This window comes from Carassius gibelio, chromosome A24 (genome assembly GCF_023724105.1).
Source record: "Carassius gibelio isolate Cgi1373 ecotype wild population from Czech Republic chromosome A24, carGib1.2-hapl.c, whole genome shotgun sequence".
Taxonomy (NCBI): domain Eukaryota; kingdom Metazoa; phylum Chordata; class Actinopteri; order Cypriniformes; family Cyprinidae; genus Carassius; species Carassius gibelio.
Window position 1 is genome coordinate 12,164,895 of NC_068394.1, and position 21,914 is coordinate 12,186,808.

Sequence of the window (21,914 nt, forward strand, 5' to 3'; positions counted from 1 at the left end):
ATGTCCAATCTCACAGCGTCATGCTTTGTTGACCAGCACCATGTTTTACAACAGCCTATAATTTGTTCCTTTTTAAAACAAAACAAAAATCAACAGGTGCATGACGCCAATGAGATATGCGTCTAAATGACTTGTATTAAATATCTCTTGGTTTATTGCCAGGATGGCGGCATCACTTACCGGCTCCACACTGTCGTAGCCGCCATCAGTTTTCTCTGTCGTAATTCCTTGCATCTTACTGCCCTCCACTTTTATTTCTCCAGGTTCCATCTTGACTTTATCCTTAAGTACATTATCATCTTTATCCAGTAGGTAGCGCAGTAGGGCATTGTCCTTCTTCTTGGGGCTGACGGGCTCTTGTTTAATGGCTAATTCAGCCCCACCGGCCGCCCCACCTGCAGTATCCTGACACAGCTCCTTCCCCGTGGCCTCGGCTGTGAGTTTGGCCAGGTCGACGGGCGATGAGCTATTCTGGAGAAGTCTATGAAGGATCTTGTGCTTCTCCTTCAGGGAGGTAGCATGTGACCCGGCTCCGCCCATGCCGCCGTTCCCTAGGCCCCCAGCGGGGTCCTTACACCCGGGCTCTCCACCAGTCATTGGAGGAGGTGAGGTGGACTCGATAGGCTCAGTTTTAGTGGTGAGGAGCTGCAGGAGTTTAGTATGGCCTTTGTTGTCACGTAGCCGGTTCTGTGGATCACTGGCATCTGGGTTGTTAAACTGGCTAAGGTTGCCCTTTTCATCTCTTTGCTGGTCAATGCCATCGTCCTGCCCGCCGTTACCCTGCTCTGATTGGTTCTGCTCTCCGAATGACTCAGAGGCTCCCATTTTGTTCAACATGTGAAGATTGACGCCCAATGAGGCTGGTGACCCCAATTTCCTGTCGGGAGAGCCCAGCGATTGGCCGTGGCTCACTCCATGGCACTCGCTAAGTGCCTGAAGGGCATTGAGGGAACTGCTTGTATAACCATGGCTACTGCCAGCTCCCCCATTGGCACCAGTACTGCTAGTGCACATGCTCACAGGTGAATGTAAGCTTCCTGCTGGGGAGAACTGCGGTGGGGGCAAGCGTGGAGATCCTACCACTCCGGGACTGGCTCGGTGGCGTGGAGAAAGCATGCCCGGACTGCCTTGAGAAGGGCTGCTCAACTTCAGTGGATAGCCACTGCCCTGAGGTGTGGCCGCCTGCATGGTTGCTGAATGGCTCATGGTTCCCGGGCACCCGAAACGGTGGCCATGTACTGGGCCGATGGCACCGGGCTCCTTCTGGCCAACAGGGGAGGGGAAAGTGGATGTGTTGCTGCTGACAGTGGCATCCTGCCCCTGGGGAGCATTGGAGGAGCCTGCTGTGTTTGGAGAGCTCATGGGGTTCATGGTTTTGCCCATATTCTGAGCATTTCCAAGGTCAGGGGTCATGCCACAGACGGGCTGCTCCCTAAAACAGAAAGAAAATAGACATTTACAGTCGCTAATAGGTAATCAAATAATGCTGCAACATACACGCACATAGCACAAACATAGTTTATTACAGAGTAATTTAATGATTGCAAGCTTGATGTATCACAAGTATAAAATTCATAATTAGTGAACATAATAAAGGTCATTGTTACTATTGTTAACCAGAACTTAAACGATTAAAAATCTGTGATTGACAATTCAGTAACTGAAGTTTGGTAATTTAAATCAAGCTTAAAAAAATTAAAATAAAAAAATAATAACAATTAAAATGTGTGATAAAAAACAAACTTAACTAGACATGTTGCCTTGACAGCTAACTGAATTGAATTTTAAGTACTAAATTACTAAATCTAATGCAGTAAAAAATAAACGAAAGCTTAATAAAAAATTATTAATAAGTACCATAATAGTATATAAATATACTATTTAGTATATAATACTAAAATAAGCCATTTAAATAAATCCTTAGTTAAGTTTTAATACGCATCTTGTCAGTAAAGCCGGTTCTCTAATCAGTGGTAGATTCCCTCAGGTGCGTGATTTCACATAGAGCAGGGGCATGTTCAAGTTCAAAACAGTGTGCAACGTTTTGCTACGGTTTCCGGGTTGAACGTCATGTTTCCTGGAAACGGCGTGCACCGGTGTGCAACGGGGTTTGAGATGCGTTTTCTCTTGTTTGGTGGGTGTGTCAGAACTGCAGTCCAATCAGCAGCAACATGTATATAAAGCATGCGGTATTAAAGTGAACTCTCACAATGGCTTCAAGGAAAATAATTTACAAATGTGTTCGTTGCAGCTCGGTATATGCAACAACTGAGTATATTAGAAGACATGTTTGTCGGAAGTTTTAATGTAAAAATATAGGATATCAACATAATGATGTAGTTGTTTATATTTTTAGCTTCATTGCAAGTGTATGACATTTGGTATAGAAATAAACAATGGTAATTAAGTGCTTTTCCTAAAAATGAGAAAGAAAATACAGGCTATTAAAACCGTATGAACTACAAATAAAGTCAGTATGTGAGGCTAAATAGATGGCTCTGAAAATTCTTCACAAAGAATGGCCTTCTCAGCTGCCATAGTTGCAACTCTTGCGTAATCAGAACAGTGTGTTCAACGCATCACCGTTTCTGTTTAAAAAACGTTGTGGAACGTTTTGTTGGGGCTGAACGCAGCCCAGCTGTTACTACACAGAGCTGTTGTTAACTGACTAGCTGCGCAAATCCACGTTCATTATCAGCGTTTATTTGCGCATCTTCTCAGTTAACAATGGCTCTGTGTAGTAACAGCTGCTCTATGAGAAATCACGCACCTGAGGGAATTTACTGCTGATTAGAGAACCGGCTTTACTGACGAGATGCGCATTAACGATCGGACGATCTTGATCGGTGCACCCCTAGTTTTAAATTTTGGTGCAAATCTTATCCTACACCATTTAATGCACAAAAAATCCCTCAGACTAACACTGAAATAGTGACCCAAAGGGGCAATTAAGAAATCACCTAGCAACCATCTCAAACACAAAGTCCTAGCAACCATTTATCAAATAAGTTAAAAACACTTGGCAACCACATATCAATGCCCTAAACAATTCCCTGGCATAGTTTTAATGCCATGCAAAACGTTTGGTTAATTATTGTAAAAAGAAAGAGACATAAAACGAGAAGAAGTAGAAAAAAGTGAGAGGAAAAAGGGGCATAAAAACAAAACCAGAAAACAATGCCTTAGTTCAGGCAGGGCATGCCTCTCTCATCAGGCTGGCACGTGCTTTTGTTGACAATGGTGTTTTAATTGTGATCCAAGGAATTAATATTGATTTCCAAGTAAATTCTACTGAAACTATTTCATTACATTAATTCATTGCAGTCATTTGTTAAATTAATCTCGTAGTCAGGAAGCGGTTCTTCTAGCGCTCCAAACAAGGAATCCGAGAAAAGCGCTTAAGAGGAATTTCAGGAATGACTTAATTAACTAAAGTATGTTTCAGAAGAGAAGGTTAAAAGAGGGGAACAAATTATTATCAAAGAAAAACAGCAGTGCTCATCCCTCAAAACAAGCCACGGGACAGAGAAAACGAGCGGCTGTGCTGTCGTATCCCCCGCTAATGTAAAAATCTCCTCGGGGTATAAAGCTTTTAGCAAGCTACATACAAAAACTTGCTCAGAGCTGCTAAATGCATAGAGATGCCTTTGTTCGGAGCATGCAGGATGAATCAATGGTCAAGCTAGACTGTGTGTTATTGTGCTAGAGATGCTGTGCTTTAAGACAGCCACCCTCCCGTTGTGAGCTCACTCTGAATTTAATGTTTATCTGTGCTCGACACCCCAGCCTAACACTGCTGCTATTGTGTTAGAAAGCAAACCGGTGTTCCTTCCTCGCATGCTGTGAGAGAGATTGAAACTCTGTAGCTAACATATGAAACTGTGTTCACAACTGCCTGCTGTGGATCCAAGCTTTACTAAGCCATACCCTCCAAATGATTGGATGTTATGTGAACTTATGATATCTGATTTCACTGAATCATGCTTTAAAGAAAAATGTTTTACTCATCTTTGCATTAACTTCCTTTGTGGATAAGAAACTGAGAAATTCAGAAGAATATCCTGGTTGCTCTTTTCCATGCAATTACTACGAACGGGGCCTGAAGCTTTCAAGGTTCTAAAAAGTATTTAAAGCATCATACAAGCGGTCTGTGTGAACTGTGAGTACTGACATAAGTTTTATGAAGTCATATGATAGCTTTTTTGTGAGAAAATGTAAGTCGTTATTTACTGATAATATACCCCTTCAATTATTTCAGCTGTGACCGAATCAGTGAGTTCCTGAGTTGAATTCAAGAACCAGATCGGTCTAATTCATGAAGGACTCATTCAGTGATCATTTGTGAAATGGATCAGTGATTCACTCAAAAAAATAACTCGTTCTCAAATTGGACATTGCTATGTCTCCCATGAAAAACGAGAGGTGATCTACAGTGAATCAATACTTTTGGCCTGTTCCTCACACAAATCTATCATACGGCTTCAGAACACTTGATTTTGTGCATTATTTTTGAAACTCCAGACGCACCATAACTGAATGGAAAAGAAGCACAAGAATCCGCGTTCCACAAGAATGAAAAAAAAATCATATGTGTTTGGAACGTCGTCTTATTTTGGGTGAACTTTCCCTTTAACATCGGAATAATTCGTATTCAGTTACTCCATAATTAAATCAGCAATCAAATTCTGAGGAATTATCAGGGGTGAAAATGCTTGTTTGCCAATGTGTAGCTGTGGGAGTCGTGTTATTCTTGGTTCTGATGGAATGTTTAGAGACCAGCATCGGCCTCTGGGAAAACATGGTCAGATGTTCTCACATGACAGTGAGATTTCAGTATATGGTCATTAACTGGGCTTGTCAGAACTAGAAAGCGTGCGTTTCAACCGACTGCTCACACACAGAGCTGAATCAGACAGGAAACAGTGAGAAGTGGGTCAAAAATGACTCAAACACTTACTCATGTAGTAGTTCATAAAATACACCATTGCATTTACACAGAAAACTCAGATTCAGACATAAACAGAAACAGAAACAAAACAACTCAAGTGCAGGCACTCGTGGCAAGCTGTGCAGCTGGGTAGGGGGTACCTTTGTAAAATGTGCAGTGACATGTAGAGCTGTGGCTCGTTGGTAGCAGGTGACCGAACCAGTTTGCTCTTGGTGTGAGCTGAGACGATGGTCCCGTCCGACAGGGAAAACCGGTAGATAGGACTGAAAGCCTGCCCATGCCTCAGCACTGCAAAGCAACACACCCACATGATTAGAACATCATCACTTGGAGATATCTAAATGTACATTAAAGAACACTGAAACAAACAACATCTTAATTAGATCAAGATAACAAGCGCTATTAAACATAAACCAATATAATTCCTATAAGATTAGCCTTTTCTAGCAAAGATACTGCATACATTACTCACATGCGCACACTTATATATGTTTTCAGACACCAAAATGATTTGTTGTTTGCTACAATATATAAAAATACAGTAATGTCTACTATATTAAGTGTTAAGTGGATTAATGTGAGATGTGCTCAGTACCTTCTTGCTGATGCCGCTTGGCGAATGACATGTCTCCATCATTTTGGAGATGAAAGCGCTGAATGCATCTCCGCACCAAGTCTTCCCAGCCAGGTTTCATAGAGGCTCGTAACAGACTGGTGTCCAGGGAGGTGATCTTACCTACAAACACACAGTTTTGGTTTCGTCCGTGACAGGTTGTCTGTTTTCAAGGTTAAATCTTAAATGTATTAATGCAAAGAATGTTTAAGCACATCTAAAGCTGATCTGCAAAGCAAAATTTGAATACATGTATTGAGACTATTTGTAGTGTTTCACTAATTGCAGAAGTTTAATACTTAGGGCTATGGACTTGGAATAAACCCCTAAGCAGCACGACTGAGGAATATCGAACGTTAATTTGTAAGAACTGTGACCAAAAAATAAACAAAGCATGATAGAAACATCTCAGGGCTATATATGTACACACACACACACACACACACACAAACACAGTGGGTACGGAAAGTATTCAACCCCCTTTAAAATTTTCACTCTGTTATATTGCAGCTATTTGCTAAAATCATTTAAGTTATTTTTTTTCCTCATTAATGTACACACATCAGCCCATATTGACAGAAAAACAAAGAGTTGCTGACAAAAAAAAACTGAAATATCACATGGTCCTAAGTATTGCTGTGACACTCATATATTTAACTCAGGTGCTGTCCATTTCTTCTGATCATCCTTGAGATGGTTCTACACCTTCATTTGAGTCCAGGTGTGTTTGATTATACTGATTGGACTTGATTAGGAAAGCCACACACCTGTCTATATAAGACCTTACAGCTCACAGTGCATGTCAGAGCAAATGAGAATCATGAGGAACTGCCTGAAGAGCTCAGAGACAGAATTGTGGCGAGGAACAGATCTGGCCAAGGTTACAAAACAATTTCTGCACGATATGTGTGGAGAAAACCAGGCACTACTCATCACCTGTCCAATACAGTCCCAACAGTGGAGCATGGTGGTGGCAGCATCAAGCTGTGGGGCTGTTTTTCAGCTGCAGGGACAGGACGACTGGTTCCAATCGAGGGAAAGAAGAATGCGGCCAAGTACAGGGATATCCTGGATGAAAACCTTCTCCAGAGTGTTCAGGACCTCAGACTGGGCCGAAGGTTCACCTTCCAACAAGACAATGACCCTAAGCACACAGCTAAAATAAATAACGAAGGAGTGGCTTCACAGCAACTCTGTGACTGTTCATGAATGGCCCAGCCAGAGCCCTGACCTGAACCCAATTGAGAATCTCTGGAGAGACTTGAAAACGGCTGTCCACCAACGTTTACCATCAAACCTGACAGAACTGGAGAGGATCCCCAAATCCAGGAGTGAAAAACTTGTTGCATCTTTCCCAAAAAGACTCATGGCTGTATTAGATCAAAAGGCTGCTTCTACTAAATACTGAGCAAAGGGTCTGAATACTTAGAACCATGTGATATTTCAGTTTTTCATTTTTAATAAATGTCCAAAAATGTATGTCTGTGAACTGCGGAGCTACACGCTAATTTAAATAACTCAATAAAATTTTTTTTTTCTTTTGGTCACATCTAATTTCACCTAAAAACGTCAAAGGTTTACACTGTTAAACTGGGCGCTAAGCCATTTTTATTTTATGAAACAGTTGTTCCAGGTTACAGTCAGTCTCTGTTGTTGTCTAACTGCGATGTAAACTCCCTTTGAAGAGCAGAAGCGGAGAGAAGGGTGGTGTTGGCATGGTTACCTTGGAGGTCTTGGCGGGTGGTGAAGCTTTCGTGCGTGGGGAGCATGGGTCTCTCTTTCATGGGTACTCTCCGCGCGACGCAGATCAGACACGACTGGAAATCTACAGTCAGAGCGAGAGAGAAAAAGATCAGATCAGTGATAACAGATTATTAAAGTGTTCTGAAGGGTGCTTCTGAATGATGAGGCATGGGTTCTGTGTGTTTGTGTGTGCTGAGGGGGCGGTGCGGAGTGGAGCGTTGGGTGATATGATGGAATGTGACCTTTGCTTTGTGTCATTGTGGAGGCTGACCCTGCTGTGCTGCTCCCATGGAGACTAAGTTAGAAAAGTCATCCCTCATCCACCCACAAAAAGATCAGAAGAGAATCATAATGTCACCTACAGTCTAACACATCAGACGCATACATGATCAGGAATAATCAACAAGAGGACTGTAGTAACAGCATCCATGATATATATGCATCAAAAGTTTGAAGCATCCATGATAAAATACATAATTTGATGTTTTAGATGATTTTTAATTTGATTTAATATTTTTATTTAACAAGGACTCAAAATTAATAAAAAAAAAATGTTTACATTTATAATGTTGCAAAAGATTTCTATTTGCTCTTTTGAACTTTGTTAATTAAAAACCCTGCAAAAAAAACGCTATTATATATATATATATATATATATATATATATATATATATATAAAATAGCATTTTTTTTCAGTATATATATATATATATATATATATATATATATATATATATATATATATATATATATTAAAATCTGCATATTAGAGAGATTTCTGAGAGATCATGTGACATTGAAGAGTGGAGTAATGATGTTGAAAATTCTGCTTTGCCATCACAGGAATAAATTTAATAATGAAAACACTAAAATAGAAACACTTATTTTAAATTGTAATAATATTTCACAATATTACAGTCAAATATCAAATAAATGCAGCCTTGGTGAGTATAAGAGACTTCATTCAAAAACGTTAAAAAATACTAGAATAATATGTATACATGTAATGTATACATATATATATATATATATATATATATATGTATATATACATATATATATATATATATATATATATATATATATATGTATATATATATATATATATATATATATATATATATATATATATATATATATATATATGTATATATATATATATATATATGTATATATATATATATATATATGTATATATATATATATATATATATATGTATATATATATATATATATATATATATATATATATATATGTATATATATATATATATATATATATATATATATATATATATATATATATATATGTATATATATATATATATATATATATATATATATATATATATATGTATATGTATATATATATATATATATCATAAAAAAATAAAACCTTTACTCATAATTCTTCTTATGGTTATGTAGCTAAAGATATTCATTCAGCTTTCTCAAACCTGTAGTACTTGTCTCATTTTAAAGATGGATATCACTGAAAGTTAAAACTTGCAGTTCATTCAGTGAATCAGACATTGATTGAACAACCCCACTGACTGATTCAGAGAAGAAATTGTCAGAATTCGATTCAAAATTGTAACTTTAGTGTTTTAAAAAAAAAAAGTATATTATTGTGCCAACTGATTCCTTGTTTATGAATCAGACTACAGTTGCTAATGACATGTTCTCCTTTTTGAGCTACAGGTTATGATGTTTATATCAAGTCGATGTGAACAGGCCTTTACGTGCAAACACATGGCTGCTGCAGAACCCCTTGGGTGGTCTCTACTCCAAACTGCATGAAGACCCAGCTTACATGTCTCTGCAATAAACTCTCTCTGATACCCCTCTCCTCATACACATTCCTTCTCTGTCTCCTGCGCCAGGGTGAGCTGGCTGGCTGAAAGAGCAGCTGGCACACAGCTAACACAGACGGGCCATAAAGAGAGACGCTCCATCACTCAACACACCAACAGTACCCAGAAAAAATTAAACATTATGTGTGTGCATGTGAGGGAGAGAGAGAGAGAAAGAGAGAGAGAGAGAGAGAGAGAGAGAGAGGAGAGACCAATGCTAACCATCTCTCATTGCCTCGCACTCACTGTTACACACTCACACACTCTTAAACCCCAAGCCAGGGCCAAAACCAAAGCCGTGTTGATCCAGTAGAGAACTGGGTCTCAAATGCACCCTGAACTCTGGGTGACTCCGAGAGTAGGAAGAGGAGGAGAGAAAAGAGCAAATGAATCACAGACTGAAACATTTCTCGGGGCGGGACGCACGAGCGCTGCTGTTGCCTTTTCACCTTATTTTTCAGTAACTGGAAGACTAATTTTTCTCACGTCAGGAATGAATTTTAACACTAAATATTGTTTCTATGTTAGAGCAACTCAAACTTAAAGAGACTGAATACTCACTGTTGTTCTCATATGGATCACACCTTATGATTTGAGGTGGACTAAAATACTTTAATATTTTACAATACCTAATGGATATCCTAAAATGGCAAGATAGCAAGGTACAGTGTGGTAAACTGCAAGGAATTTTTTAAATGATATTATGATTATGAAACGAGGTACAGTATTTCTGCTCATCACTCTTTGCACAAAGCAAGAAATTGACGAAGAATGTTGTGATGAGTGGGGCGGGTGGAGTGAAGTGATTGGAAATGAGCGACACCTGCTACACCCACCGGTCTCGAGTCCCACGGAGGAGATCGGAAGGATATAAAACAGGAGCGACGGCAGTGAAGGACGAGAGAGGACCAGGCCTGGGCTTTATTTGGTGTTTTGATTTTGTCTGTGTGCGGCAGTTGTCCGTGAGGGGCTGTCGCGCTGTTTTGTCTTTATTTTGTTATTAAACTTCATTTTGATTGTCTGCCGTTTCCCGCCTCCTCCTTCCCACGAAACAACCACTGTTACAGTGGTGCTGCTCATTTCCAATCACTCCACCGGCCTCGCCCCATTCCCACGTCTCTCGGCCCCACTCGTCACAAATGTATTAAAATACTATTATTGTATTGCAGCTGTTAAACCAATGTAATATTGTATTGTCAGGCCCAAGCTCAATCTCATTCCTATTTATGAAGTTTCTTTCATTTAATTTTAGGGGTGTGACGGTATGCAAAAATCACGGTTCGCTACGTACCTCGGTTTTAAAGTCACGGTTCGGTTCATTTTCGGTGCAGTAAGGGAAAGAAATGCAAACATTAAACTGCAGGTTGTTTATTACTATAAACTTTTTTTTTACAATTTGTTTACACTTTTTTAAAAATACTTTTTAAAAATATATATATATATATAAAATAAAATAAAAATAAGAAATAAAATACTGCTGCAAAGTTCTCCACTAAATAAAATACTCTCAGTCTCAAACCAATATCATATAATAAAATATAATGAAAAATATAAATAAATAACTATGATTACAGTGCAGCATTACCAATCCCAGCTTGTAGGCCTGCTCATATTTAAAAAATCTATATATAACTTTTCCAAAGTGTAAAATGCAGCATCAACAGTTTCAGTTTTTAGACCTGCTCAGATTTCGTTATTGCGTTGGACCCATCGGAATTAAGATCAAAGGTCTGTTTAAATGCCGACGGGAGCTGTGTTTGAATTACAATAGTTTTTTTCCTAGTTGTAGTGATGTTCACACTCGCGTGATGCCTTTTGAAAGCCTTAGGCCGGTGACACACTGGCATTTTGCACCTGTCAAACATAGTCTATTTTGCCGTCAATACTGTTGACGGTGTCCTTTATCGGTAGGCTTTATATTTATGCTCAACATGAAGTATAGATATTGTTGTCGTGAAGACAAGATCCTGGTCTGTCGGCGGCCTCCCTCTTTGTCACCCACAGTAGCAGCAGCGCGCCAGCGCCACGTCAGGCACGATTCTGGTGTGTAAAGACACAGAAAACGCGAAGCAGCCGTCAAGCAACTGACACGCAGCCAGTGTGTCACCGGCCACCGGGCGGGATTTGCCGTGAACGCCACTTGATATGTTCGTTTGGAAACACGAAAATGTACCTATGCTCCGCATACAAAATATTGCATTCAGTCATTTGGTACACATGTGCACCGTAACGAAAGCCCTGTACCGAAACGGTCCAGTACGAATACACGTACCGTTACACCCCTATTTGTCTACTTTCAGTGCAATCCTAATCCTATATACAGTCATCGTGTCACCAAATGTAGTGTCTCAACACAACAGTACAGCGACTCTATCAGATGGTAATACCATGGAACTCTGATATATATCATGGAACTGAATTATTACAGAATTAACATGTCACTACAAAGTTCTGCAAAGAATACTGTGATACCTTGGTACACTACAGGTAAACAGTTTAGGGTAAGTAAGAAATTAATCATTTTATTCAGAAAAGGTACATTAAACTGCTAAAAAAATTAAAAATAAGAGTAAATGCTTGTGTTTTCTAGTCATCAAAAAATTCAGAAAATACAAAAAAGTTTCTAGAAAATGCAAAGCAACTGTTTTCAACATAATACTAAGAAATGTTTCTTAAACACCAAATTAGCATATTAGAATGATTTTCTGAAAATTCAGCTTTGCCATAGCAGGTATAAATTACACAATATTACTTTAATGTGTTTTAGATCAAATAAAAGCAGCCTTGATGAGACTTCTTTCCAAAACATTTAAAAAAATCTTACCAACCCCCAAAATTTTGAATGATAGTGCATGTTAAATTACTACTGCTTTTTATAGTAACAAGACCACAAAATGACAGCAACTTATGACAACTGTAGATAAGGACAACAATTTTCATCCACTGGAACCAAAAGTCCTTTGAAAAACTATAGGTTAAAAACTGCTTGTTTGTGGCAAGCTTGACAAATGAGCGCTCGGATCTATGTAAGGGGAGTAGTCACTTAGCTTGGCTGAAGCCTCCTGCTCTGCTTTGAAGCATTAAATCTAGAGTTTCAGTACTGTTCATGTGGCTTAAGTGTGTTTTAAGAAACCGTGGCTCACCCTCTCCCTCCTCCTTGATGGACTTTGGTTCAGACACAGCGAAACACTGCATAGTCTCATATTTCTGCTGTGCCTCGTGATCCTGCGTCTCTTCGGCCTCGCTGTGAGGGTTCACCAGCATACGGCAGTTGAAGGTGTGGCTGTTCCTCCGAGGATTCTCGCTGGACCACGGCACTCCATTCACTGTGGGAGAGAGGTGAAGAGACATTAGTGGTTAGGGCTGTCACTTTTGTGAAAAAAATCATTTTCGATTTTTAAGACATAAGTGTTCATTGAATCGATTGTAAAATCGATTTTCCATGTCTAAAAAAAAAAGACGTTTCCTTTTTCAACGTCAAATAACGGACGAACGTAAAGAGAGCGCTGAAAACACACAAGTCAGCAATGTCTCTTATTTATTGGCATGAAGTTTCATGCAGAATAACAAACAGCAACAGGAGTGCAACATTCTCGAAAAAATATATGCAGAGGGGATGTTTGTGAGTTTTTTTTTACATCTATATTTTTTAATTAATTATTTTAAAATGAATAGTGTACATATTTGGTTAAAATCGATTCGCTATTTTCAATTTCGAAACTTTTTTTGGTTGGTCCGATCCGATTGTGAAATCGATTTTCGAACTAAAAGTGACAGCCCTATTAGTGGTCGACCAATAGTGTTTTTTTGACAGCCGATACTGATATCGTGGAAAGCAGGGGGCCGATAGCCGATAGAGCCAATATAATTATATATATTTTTTATATTTAAGAAATTTAAAGACATTTGACTCATTTGATCATCAATGGATAAAACAAAAAACAAATGTATAATATAAACATGCTTATATTTTAGATGACAAAAGTATTTTTCATAAATAATATTTAATAAATATAATTAAAAAGGAAGTTAACTCTGTAACCAACAGGGCACTCAGTATTCTGGTAAGTTTGTGCACATTGGAAATCATATTTTTCAAATAAAGCCAGGGTAACACACATTTTACATACAGCACACAGAAAAAAATGACATGAATATGTCAGTGGGCAAATGCATAAAGCGCAGCATAATTTGAAATCACGAGTTTAAAGTTTAAAGCATTCAATTCACACGCTATTATTATTATTAATTTCGTAATGGTAATTAATATATTGTAACTCAATATCATAGTGAAACTGCATACTTCTCTCTAATGATGTATACACATTTGACTGCAAGCTCAACAACATCTCAAAATCTAAACACCAGCGAAGCATCTGAACAATATAACCAAGTCCCAGTCCTAAATATTTTTTCTTTTTTTGATAATTTGTTACACATAGACATATATAACAGTAAAGAATGTGATTTTGTCGCTACTTCTGTTTCATTGTGACTTTAAGAAACAAAATAAATTAGAAGTTCATTGGAAGTCACTGAGTTAGAACATTTCTTTTATATAAACGTAATGCTTCACATCACCAGCTATCACTGAAAATGATTATTTTTTTTTTTGACATATCTTGGAATTTATTTATCAAATGTGTATCCATATTAGTTTACCCAAATGTCTTCTTAACTGAATAAAATTTTTTATTCACCTCAAGTGAGCAATTGCTTGGTGTTACATGCAATATCTTTACGTGATATTTAATTTAAACTGAAATATGTTGATAGACAGCTATAGCTAGTGTGAACACTTCTTAGACTTAAATAATAAGTAATATTAATATAATCGCAGGGTGGAAATGCAACTGCTCTAAGTGACGTTACACTTGAGTGTTGTCGTTCCTAAAAAGAAGAGGTGCTAAAAGCACAAGTAAAATGAAAATAGCTAAATGGGAAGGAAACAATAAAGGGAAAATTCTCACCATGTGATTTGGGCAGGAGGTTTTTGATGAATTCATTATGGTCTCCTACATGCAGGATGCTGTAAACACTGGTGTTCATCAGCTCTTCCTGATTATACCGCAGGTACTGCGTCACGTTCTCGGACACAAACACGATGTTCCCCTCCATGTTCACCACAAAGAAGAACCCATCTAAGGCCTGGAGGAAAAAAAACACTGCCTATTAGTACTGTGAGCACAGATGCATAGCTAACACCAATATTATCACATGAAGTAGACATAAAGGCTACATAATATACACATCCTTGCTCTAAAAGCGTCAACATTCAATTGGGAAGATGTGATGACCAGCAGAAACTAAATAAAAAGCCGTCAAGGAAGGCTGGGAGTCCTTGTAGTCTCCAAACAACAGATCAAATGAAGTCAAGACGATCAAGACATGTGTCTGAATTCATGACCTTGAGATTGATTGAGTGGTTTTTGAGCAACAACAGACTGAACGTAATGATCTCAATTCAGGTAAACCATGATTAAGTAATTAGCTGCAGGAAAACAAGAAGATCTCGTCAGTTGCAGGTAGGAGGTTATTTTCACAGGCTTCCTCTCAGAGCGATACTGTCAGGCAGGCAGACAGGGGAAGTGGAGCAACTGTTTTCCTTATTTTAAATGCAGATTACAGGCTACGGCTTTATTAGAGTGCATACTTGTTTCACATCTCCTGACGGGTGCACTGAAGGTGTCTTTAATAAGGATATATTAATTTATATATACACCACTGTGCAAACGTCTTATGCCTCTAGTATTTTCACCATCAAAGTTATTTTAATATTTTATTGTAATGTGTCAGTATGAAATATCAGTTTACATTGATAAAAAAATGTTTTGCTATTAATTGGAATAATGCAGTGCATAATGCAGAAATGTAATTTATTCCTGTGATGCAAAGCTGAATTTTCAGCAGCCTTCTGTCTTTAGTATAACACGACCCTTCATAAATCCTTCTAATATGCTGATTTGCTGCTCAAAAAGTAGTAAAAAAAATAAATAATATTAGACATTTCCACAAAGTTAAATGGTTAACATTTTGTAAATAGTTAAATAATACAAACAAACGATATATCAGTAAAAACGATATATCAATTTACTTCTAATACTAAGCCTTCAGTTCAGAATCTGTGGTGAAAGCATCCATGCATGCTTTAATGTGTTCATTGTGTATGAAGATTAACTTTCTCGCCTGCTTGTTTCGAAAATAAACGAGCTCTTCTGAATCTCAGCGCTTCAGAGCATGTGACAGAAATGATATTGACGAGTCTTAATTGAAAGAACACAGCCTTAAGTCAAGCATTACCTATCAAGATGGTGTCAATTAGGCCTCTGAATGCAGTCAGCCCCTGAGGGCCTATAGCGATCGCTATAAAAGCTGCTGTTTGCTTTAGAATGTGGAGCAGCAGCTCGGAAATCATTCTTTAATCTGCGGCGGAGCGTAATAAGCTCTAAATCTTTTTATCAGCAAAACAAACACAGCGCAGAGAATTATTTCACAAACACTCGGCCGTGAAAAAATAAAAACAAAACCCTCAAGAAAGCCAAGAACGAACGTACGTACTCCAGAGAGCGGATAAAGCGAGGGATGGAAGAGGAGAAGAGGAGCAAGCGGAAAAAAAGCCCACAAGCCCCTATTTGTGCACTGCTCTAGATGTGGCCATCTGGTGGGCACATTCAGCAAACATCGCAGAGTAAACACAGGAATGCCAAATCCACCTTTATTTAGCCACAATTATGCAACTCTGTAAAATGTGCTGATGGAGGTGTATTGCAACATGAATGGAGCTGGGTGGGCCCGGCCCGGCCTCAATGTCCCGCTGTAGGAGGTTGCATAACTTCCTATACAAAGAAGAGACTAGGTCCAAACTCATTGCTAGTGTTAGTGGACTCTGAAAACGGACACACACCCTGTGGCACGGCGAGCTTGGCCACAAATCCCCACACACACTGCTCACGAAGAACACAAAGCTGCTTTAGCGGATCCTATGGCTGCTCACACTTCAGCTTCCAACGCCAAACAATGGGGTTTTTCACTGGGGCAGGGGGCCGTGCAGAACTGCGAAAGCTTTACACAAGGCCTGTCTGTGTGCACGAGTGCGTGTGCCTGGGAGGGGCTGTTATGGGTGTTGGGTGGAAAAGGCCAGTCGGGTGAGTCCCCCTCTCTCTGGCCTTTTGTCACAAGTGGTTTTAATTAGGTGCATTATAGCGTGTGGGTGTGAATCGTCCCTTCCTTTGGTTGTTTCAAACAGATGGAAGCTCAAGCGCACAAGCACGCAGGCTATATTTGGCATCTGCTTCGTGTTGATTCGGTGACGGAGGACCTTGGAGGCTATAAATACCCCAAAGAGGAGAGGGTGTGAGAGAAAGATGGAGCGGCTGGATGGGTGGATTCATTCAGAGCTGGGCGCCCTGCCTGCTCGGCCGACCGACCGACCGACGGAAGCTGTTCATTTGCACTGGAGAGAGTTGAACTGTTATTTAAAGGAATAGTTCACTCCGAAATAGAAAATGTATTTTTAAAAACCCTTTTCTAACCCTCAAGCAAACAGAATTTAAAAAACCCTTTTCTAACCATTAGCAAACAGAACTGGAGAAATAATGATCGGACTGTGATGGGGTAACAGACAGTTATGCCCCAAACTCACGCCACTGGTTGAGCTAACAGTGCATAATATGTCAAGTTTGCACACAATGAGTGAAAAACTTCTAGCATGGCATATCAGAGTATATCTGATGTTTCATTGCAGAGTTATATAAAAAGAGATTTGAATGTTTTCATGGATTTTAACAGTTTCAACATTTATTTAGTTTGAGCAGTGTTGTTACTGTTAACCGTTAAGTAGATCTACAGTTACTTTTAATACACACACACACACACACACATATGCTGAAAACTCAGATTATGAGCTCTATATTGAGCATCAAGATGGAGGAATACAAAAAGGCAATCACTATCATTCTGTCGCTCAGACAAGGTTAACGCTTGGCTTTTCTTCATGCATGTTCAGTAGAGCCAGTGTATCCGAGTAAACAGCACAACAGACCCACCTCCAGCATCATCGGTCCTAGGGCATCTTTGTCTATAACACTCTGGCCTGTCGACGACACATCAGCCTTCTGCACTTCATCCTCATTGGCTGCAGCAGCTTTTTCTGCAGAAGGAGAGAGCGATGCAGATAAATCATTACAGATTCTATTACAGATCATGAACACCACTGTCCAGAATAATTTGGCTATTTTACGTTGAAAACCAAAGTAAATAAGCTGTACTTCATTTTTTTGTCATGTGATCACATATTGGGAAAGGCCAGATCATATATAGCTGTCTGTGATTGAGATGCACTTGAGAACAACACACAAATGATTTGTTTTTATGCTAAAAATGATTTTGCATGTCAAGATAACATTTCCGCTTCGCGGGAAAATTACATTTTGTGTCAAAACAAGTCTAAAATATTTTTCATGTTGTTGAATTGCCAGTGTAAAATATCAAGTAAATTATTTGGCTTAAGATTTGCAATGAATTATTAAATGAAGCAGTTTTCCCAAAATGACAGCTGCGGGGTAAAATGTGCCAGGAGAGACCGTGCAAGTGACTCAACCCATAATGTTGAATATTGTCGGAATACACTGGGAAGCGCAAAAGCATGAAAATTCCCAGAATGTCTTTAAACCTGTTTCCTGCTGGTTTATAGAAATCTTTACAAAAATGTGAATAATGTGCAGTAAATTTAGACTTCGGATTTCAAAAGTACATTATCAAAAGTTACCCCCTCTCATTTATGTTCATTTTTATTTTGAAATACATCACACATACATTGTTCAAATTGTTTCCCCAATGATTCAACACCCCTTGCTCACCCTTTTTGAAAGGGACTTTAGTTATAGACGCTTTCTTCTAATTTGAGTTGATAGCAGGCATCCTGGAATATAATTAGTTACATTCGTTTTTACCTCATTCTCCTTTCTCCCTGAATAAAGGACAAGTTAAGCAAAAATTGGCACTGCTTACCCTCTCCCCTAATTAACCGAGTCAGAAACTCAGTCCTCGGTTGGAAACATCAACATTTCCATAAAAGATCCTAAAACCCATCATTAGATCCTGCAGAGTTTAAGTGTTTTATTTTCAAATTACATTAAAGACACTTTATGTGGTCCTGCTAGCTTGAGCATATTAGCATTTCTTGAAAGGGCAGTTCTCTCCCTCTCTGCTCACTAAAGCGTTTAATTTCTTACTGCACTCATGCACCTTTTTAAAGACCTTTCTCACTCTTCCATACTGCCAAGCGCTTGTTGAGACATGTTATTATGGCATACATCCGGACCTTAGCAACGCGAGAGACAGAAGCTGTCAGGCTAAATGGATGCATGTGAAGCCTCACATAACAACCATGCAGCCAACAGCCCGGACATGAATGGAACAGTCAATAAACACATGCGCTCACACACCAACTCCAAACAAACCATTATATAAAGAATGGAGAACATCATTGTCTCCAACAAAGTGACATGATTTGTAAACAAAATTGCCTGCAAAATAAAGGAACTCATGATGGAGCTAAATCTAGAAGGAAAGCTGATGAATCTCCGAAAGAACACGTCTCTGGTCATATTTCATCACAAATAGTAATAATAATAATTTATGCAATATTAATATTTTACTACTTTTAGTGGAAATATTTTTGTACTGTTTTAATGTACAAATGAAGGAAGTTGTTTGCAAACATTCTTTTTGTTCTTTTTTTGTACTGTTATTATTATTGTTTATTTTAATTATTAAATTAATTCACTATGTAAAGAAAAAAAATTCTTAAATATAATTATGATATTAATTTGCCCTTTTTAGTGTGATATATGTCCCAGAGATTAAAATAATGCTGGGAAAGTGGCTAAACTCTAGATTAGGGGTGTGCACGGATAGTAGAACATTCGAATATTCGTTCTGCTCTAATTATTCTATAAATAAAAATGATATTCGAATTGCGCAAAAAAAAAAAAAAAAAAAAAGTTACCTAATTTGGTCACTTTCGGTGATTCTCCACGGCATATTTGAAGATATATGCAAGCAAAAAATAATTAATGAAAGAATAAGGGGCCGTTCACATATTGCGCCTAAAAACGTATGGATAACGCTAGACGTGCTGCTTTCTCTAAATTAAAGAAATTCATTTTTCTAAAATTAAATAAATGTAAGTAATAAAATTACTAAAACTGAAATAAATATGAATTCAAATAGAAACATTAAAAAAAATATAAAGATGACAAAACCACAAAACTAAATTAATGAAACAACCAAACAAGGGAAATAAGGGAATATAAAAATAATAAGTGAATATAATTTAATAATTAATATTAAATTAATAGCAGCATACAAACAATACTAAAATTAACAATTTCTGCCATCAGTAACCTTAACAGTAATCCTTAATCTCATAATTCCCTAGACCAGTCTAACTTCCTGTCTGTTCCCATCCATTAAAGAGAGTAGTCGGGATCATCAGTGGATGCAGTGGGCTCGCAGAGGACACGATAGAACAGCAAACTGTGCTGGCATGATGGGTAGCCATATGGCAAAAAGAGAGGGCCATCCATCAGCCTCCCACTCAGACCGTTCTGGGACGCACCAAACGCTGCTCTTCCCGTATATGTGTGTGTGTGTGTGTGTAAGGGAGACATACGCATGCGTACACTACTGATGATGACTGAATGTGAGCGTGTTTTGTGTCAGCAGGTCTTTGCGGTGCCCAGCAGGGACTGGTAAACCAGCACATCTGCACCAGAGGTCCGATGAGAACTCATTCCTTTTCTCATTTCAAACTCGACTCCAAAACTGTTTCCTTTCCGTCAGCCAATCCCCATCAAACATAAAAAAGGCTGTGTTATCTCCAGAAAGAATGTGAATCAGGCCATAGCATTTACTTCAACAGCAAGCCTTTAGGATCTGCCCTATCAGTCACAATTCAAAGCCCCGCCCATGACTCTGCTCTCGGCCAATCAGTGCACACCCTGATCATAGATACTAGGTCATGACTCCCCTTGGGAGAATTCCATATCTCATGATCTAGTGGGTGTTGTTCAGTCTCTACATTTATAAGCGCTGACTCACTAATGAACAAATTAAATGTGCAATTAAACATAATACAGTTTTTAAGCTCCAGTTTGGGGTTTAAATGTATAGCAGTAAATAAACTGTAATATAGACACATTGAAAGAAGGTTTCGAGTCATATCAATGAAAGGAATCTAGATTTGGAGGTGGACTCTTTTGAGTTGGGAATCTGAGAAACCAACCGCAGCACCCTAGCAACCGCACACAAATGCGGTTACACATAACACTTCAGCAACACCCTGGCAATAACTACTACTTTTTCAAAATATAAATGCTTTTTTAAATGCACCGTTCACATATAAATTATTTTGTGGAACCCAAAGGAGATTTTAGGCAGACTGACAGTTTAGTTGACCGTTTACTTTCAATGTGTGAAAAAAAAAAAAAATGTGCAATTGGAATCCTGTCATTTCAATAGGAACCCACACAATCTGGAAATCAGCATGAGCGCGAAATATTTCCCCACACAGATATAACATGGATTCAAGTTTGTCGCTACAACTACTGACAATGGGCAATTTTAAAATGGGAAATTTACCAATTACCAAATTACAGTAATATTTTACTTAACATCTCATTTTGTGTAAGAAAAAGTCACACAGGTTTGGCGTTAGGAAAATGATGGTAACATTTTTTGGTGAACTATCCCTTTAACAGCTAACATTAACCATCAGTTTAACAAGCAGTAAACAATAATTCATGAAATTACTTAGGTGACTTAAATTACACTTATTATTATATTTTTCCTAGCACAAATTAAAATCCCTAAACTACCTCAATAGCAGTGATTTCTTAAATGTTTCATATTTAACCACAGAAACTAAGTAAAAAAGATCTCTCCAAAGAGACATTTGTTGTTAAGTGTCTGAATAAAATGTGAGGAACAGAATGGTTTTTTTTAGCAGAAAGCAGCTTCTGCTTTAAAGGGCTTCCTGTGAGTGTCAATGATGTTGTGCTTCCTTTACAAGGAAAGCTGACTGCTGTGCTCTATACTTGAGGCCTTGTTTACAGGCCAATTTGTGTCTTAGGAGGCAGTTTGAGACTGTACAAGCACAGTTAGAGCAGTGTGTGATGATGTGGCCGTGTGGCATTGAGCGTAGCTGTGAAGGAGGGGTAAGGGACGACGCAGCAGACGGTGACCATCGCTACGTTAGCTTTGCATCACATTGCTCAGCATTACATAACCCAGAGCTCAGTACATCACAAACAATTTCCATCACAGCCTATTCTGAATCAATGCAGACACACACACGGTAACACGTCAAAATAGCACCCAGTCTCAACTGTTGAAAACAACAAGGATGTTAATTTGGGCAGAAAAAACACTACAGGAGTAAGCCAATCTTATTTGTTATATAAATCTATATCAGTCTATATTAATGATATATTAATGTGCCATATATAACTGATATATCCCTCAATAAGGGAATGACTTCGAGGTTCAGTTAAGCTTCTTCTTAGAAGTTATTATATAATCGGATATAATGTTTCTAAAATTTATCCGCATAGATATTCAACTAACTAAAATCATAACATGTTAACAAGCACTGCACCTGGATCCAAATCTTGCACGTACTAATTTTGGCAACAAAGAAACACAAAAGAGTCAAACATCCCTGATAACTTGAGACAACTTTAAAGGGGGGGTGAAA

The 21,914-nt window shown here is 38.4% G+C and overlaps 1 protein-coding gene across 9 annotated transcripts in view; it reads right to left on the reverse strand.

Annotated features, from left to right (window-relative positions):
• The window catches only part of LOC127945905 (nuclear receptor coactivator 2), a 100,869-nt gene that overhangs the window by 22,048 nt on the left and 56,907 nt on the right, over positions 1 to 21,914 (reverse strand). For all 9 annotated transcript variants that reach the window (XM_052542024.1, XM_052542025.1, XM_052542030.1 and 6 more), the window contains exons 5-11: positions 17,203 to 17,306; positions 14,128 to 14,305; positions 12,301 to 12,483; positions 7,285 to 7,386; positions 5,544 to 5,684; positions 5,089 to 5,236; positions 181 to 1,432 (exon numbers count right to left, since the gene is read on the reverse strand). In XM_052542024.1, coding sequence (XP_052397984.1) covers positions 181 to 1,432; positions 5,089 to 5,236; positions 5,544 to 5,684; positions 7,285 to 7,386; positions 12,301 to 12,483; positions 14,128 to 14,305; positions 17,203 to 17,306 — 2,108 coding nt within the window. The remainder of the gene's footprint in view (positions 1 to 180; positions 1,433 to 5,088; positions 5,237 to 5,543; positions 5,685 to 7,284; positions 7,387 to 12,300; positions 12,484 to 14,127; positions 14,306 to 17,202; positions 17,307 to 21,914) is intronic.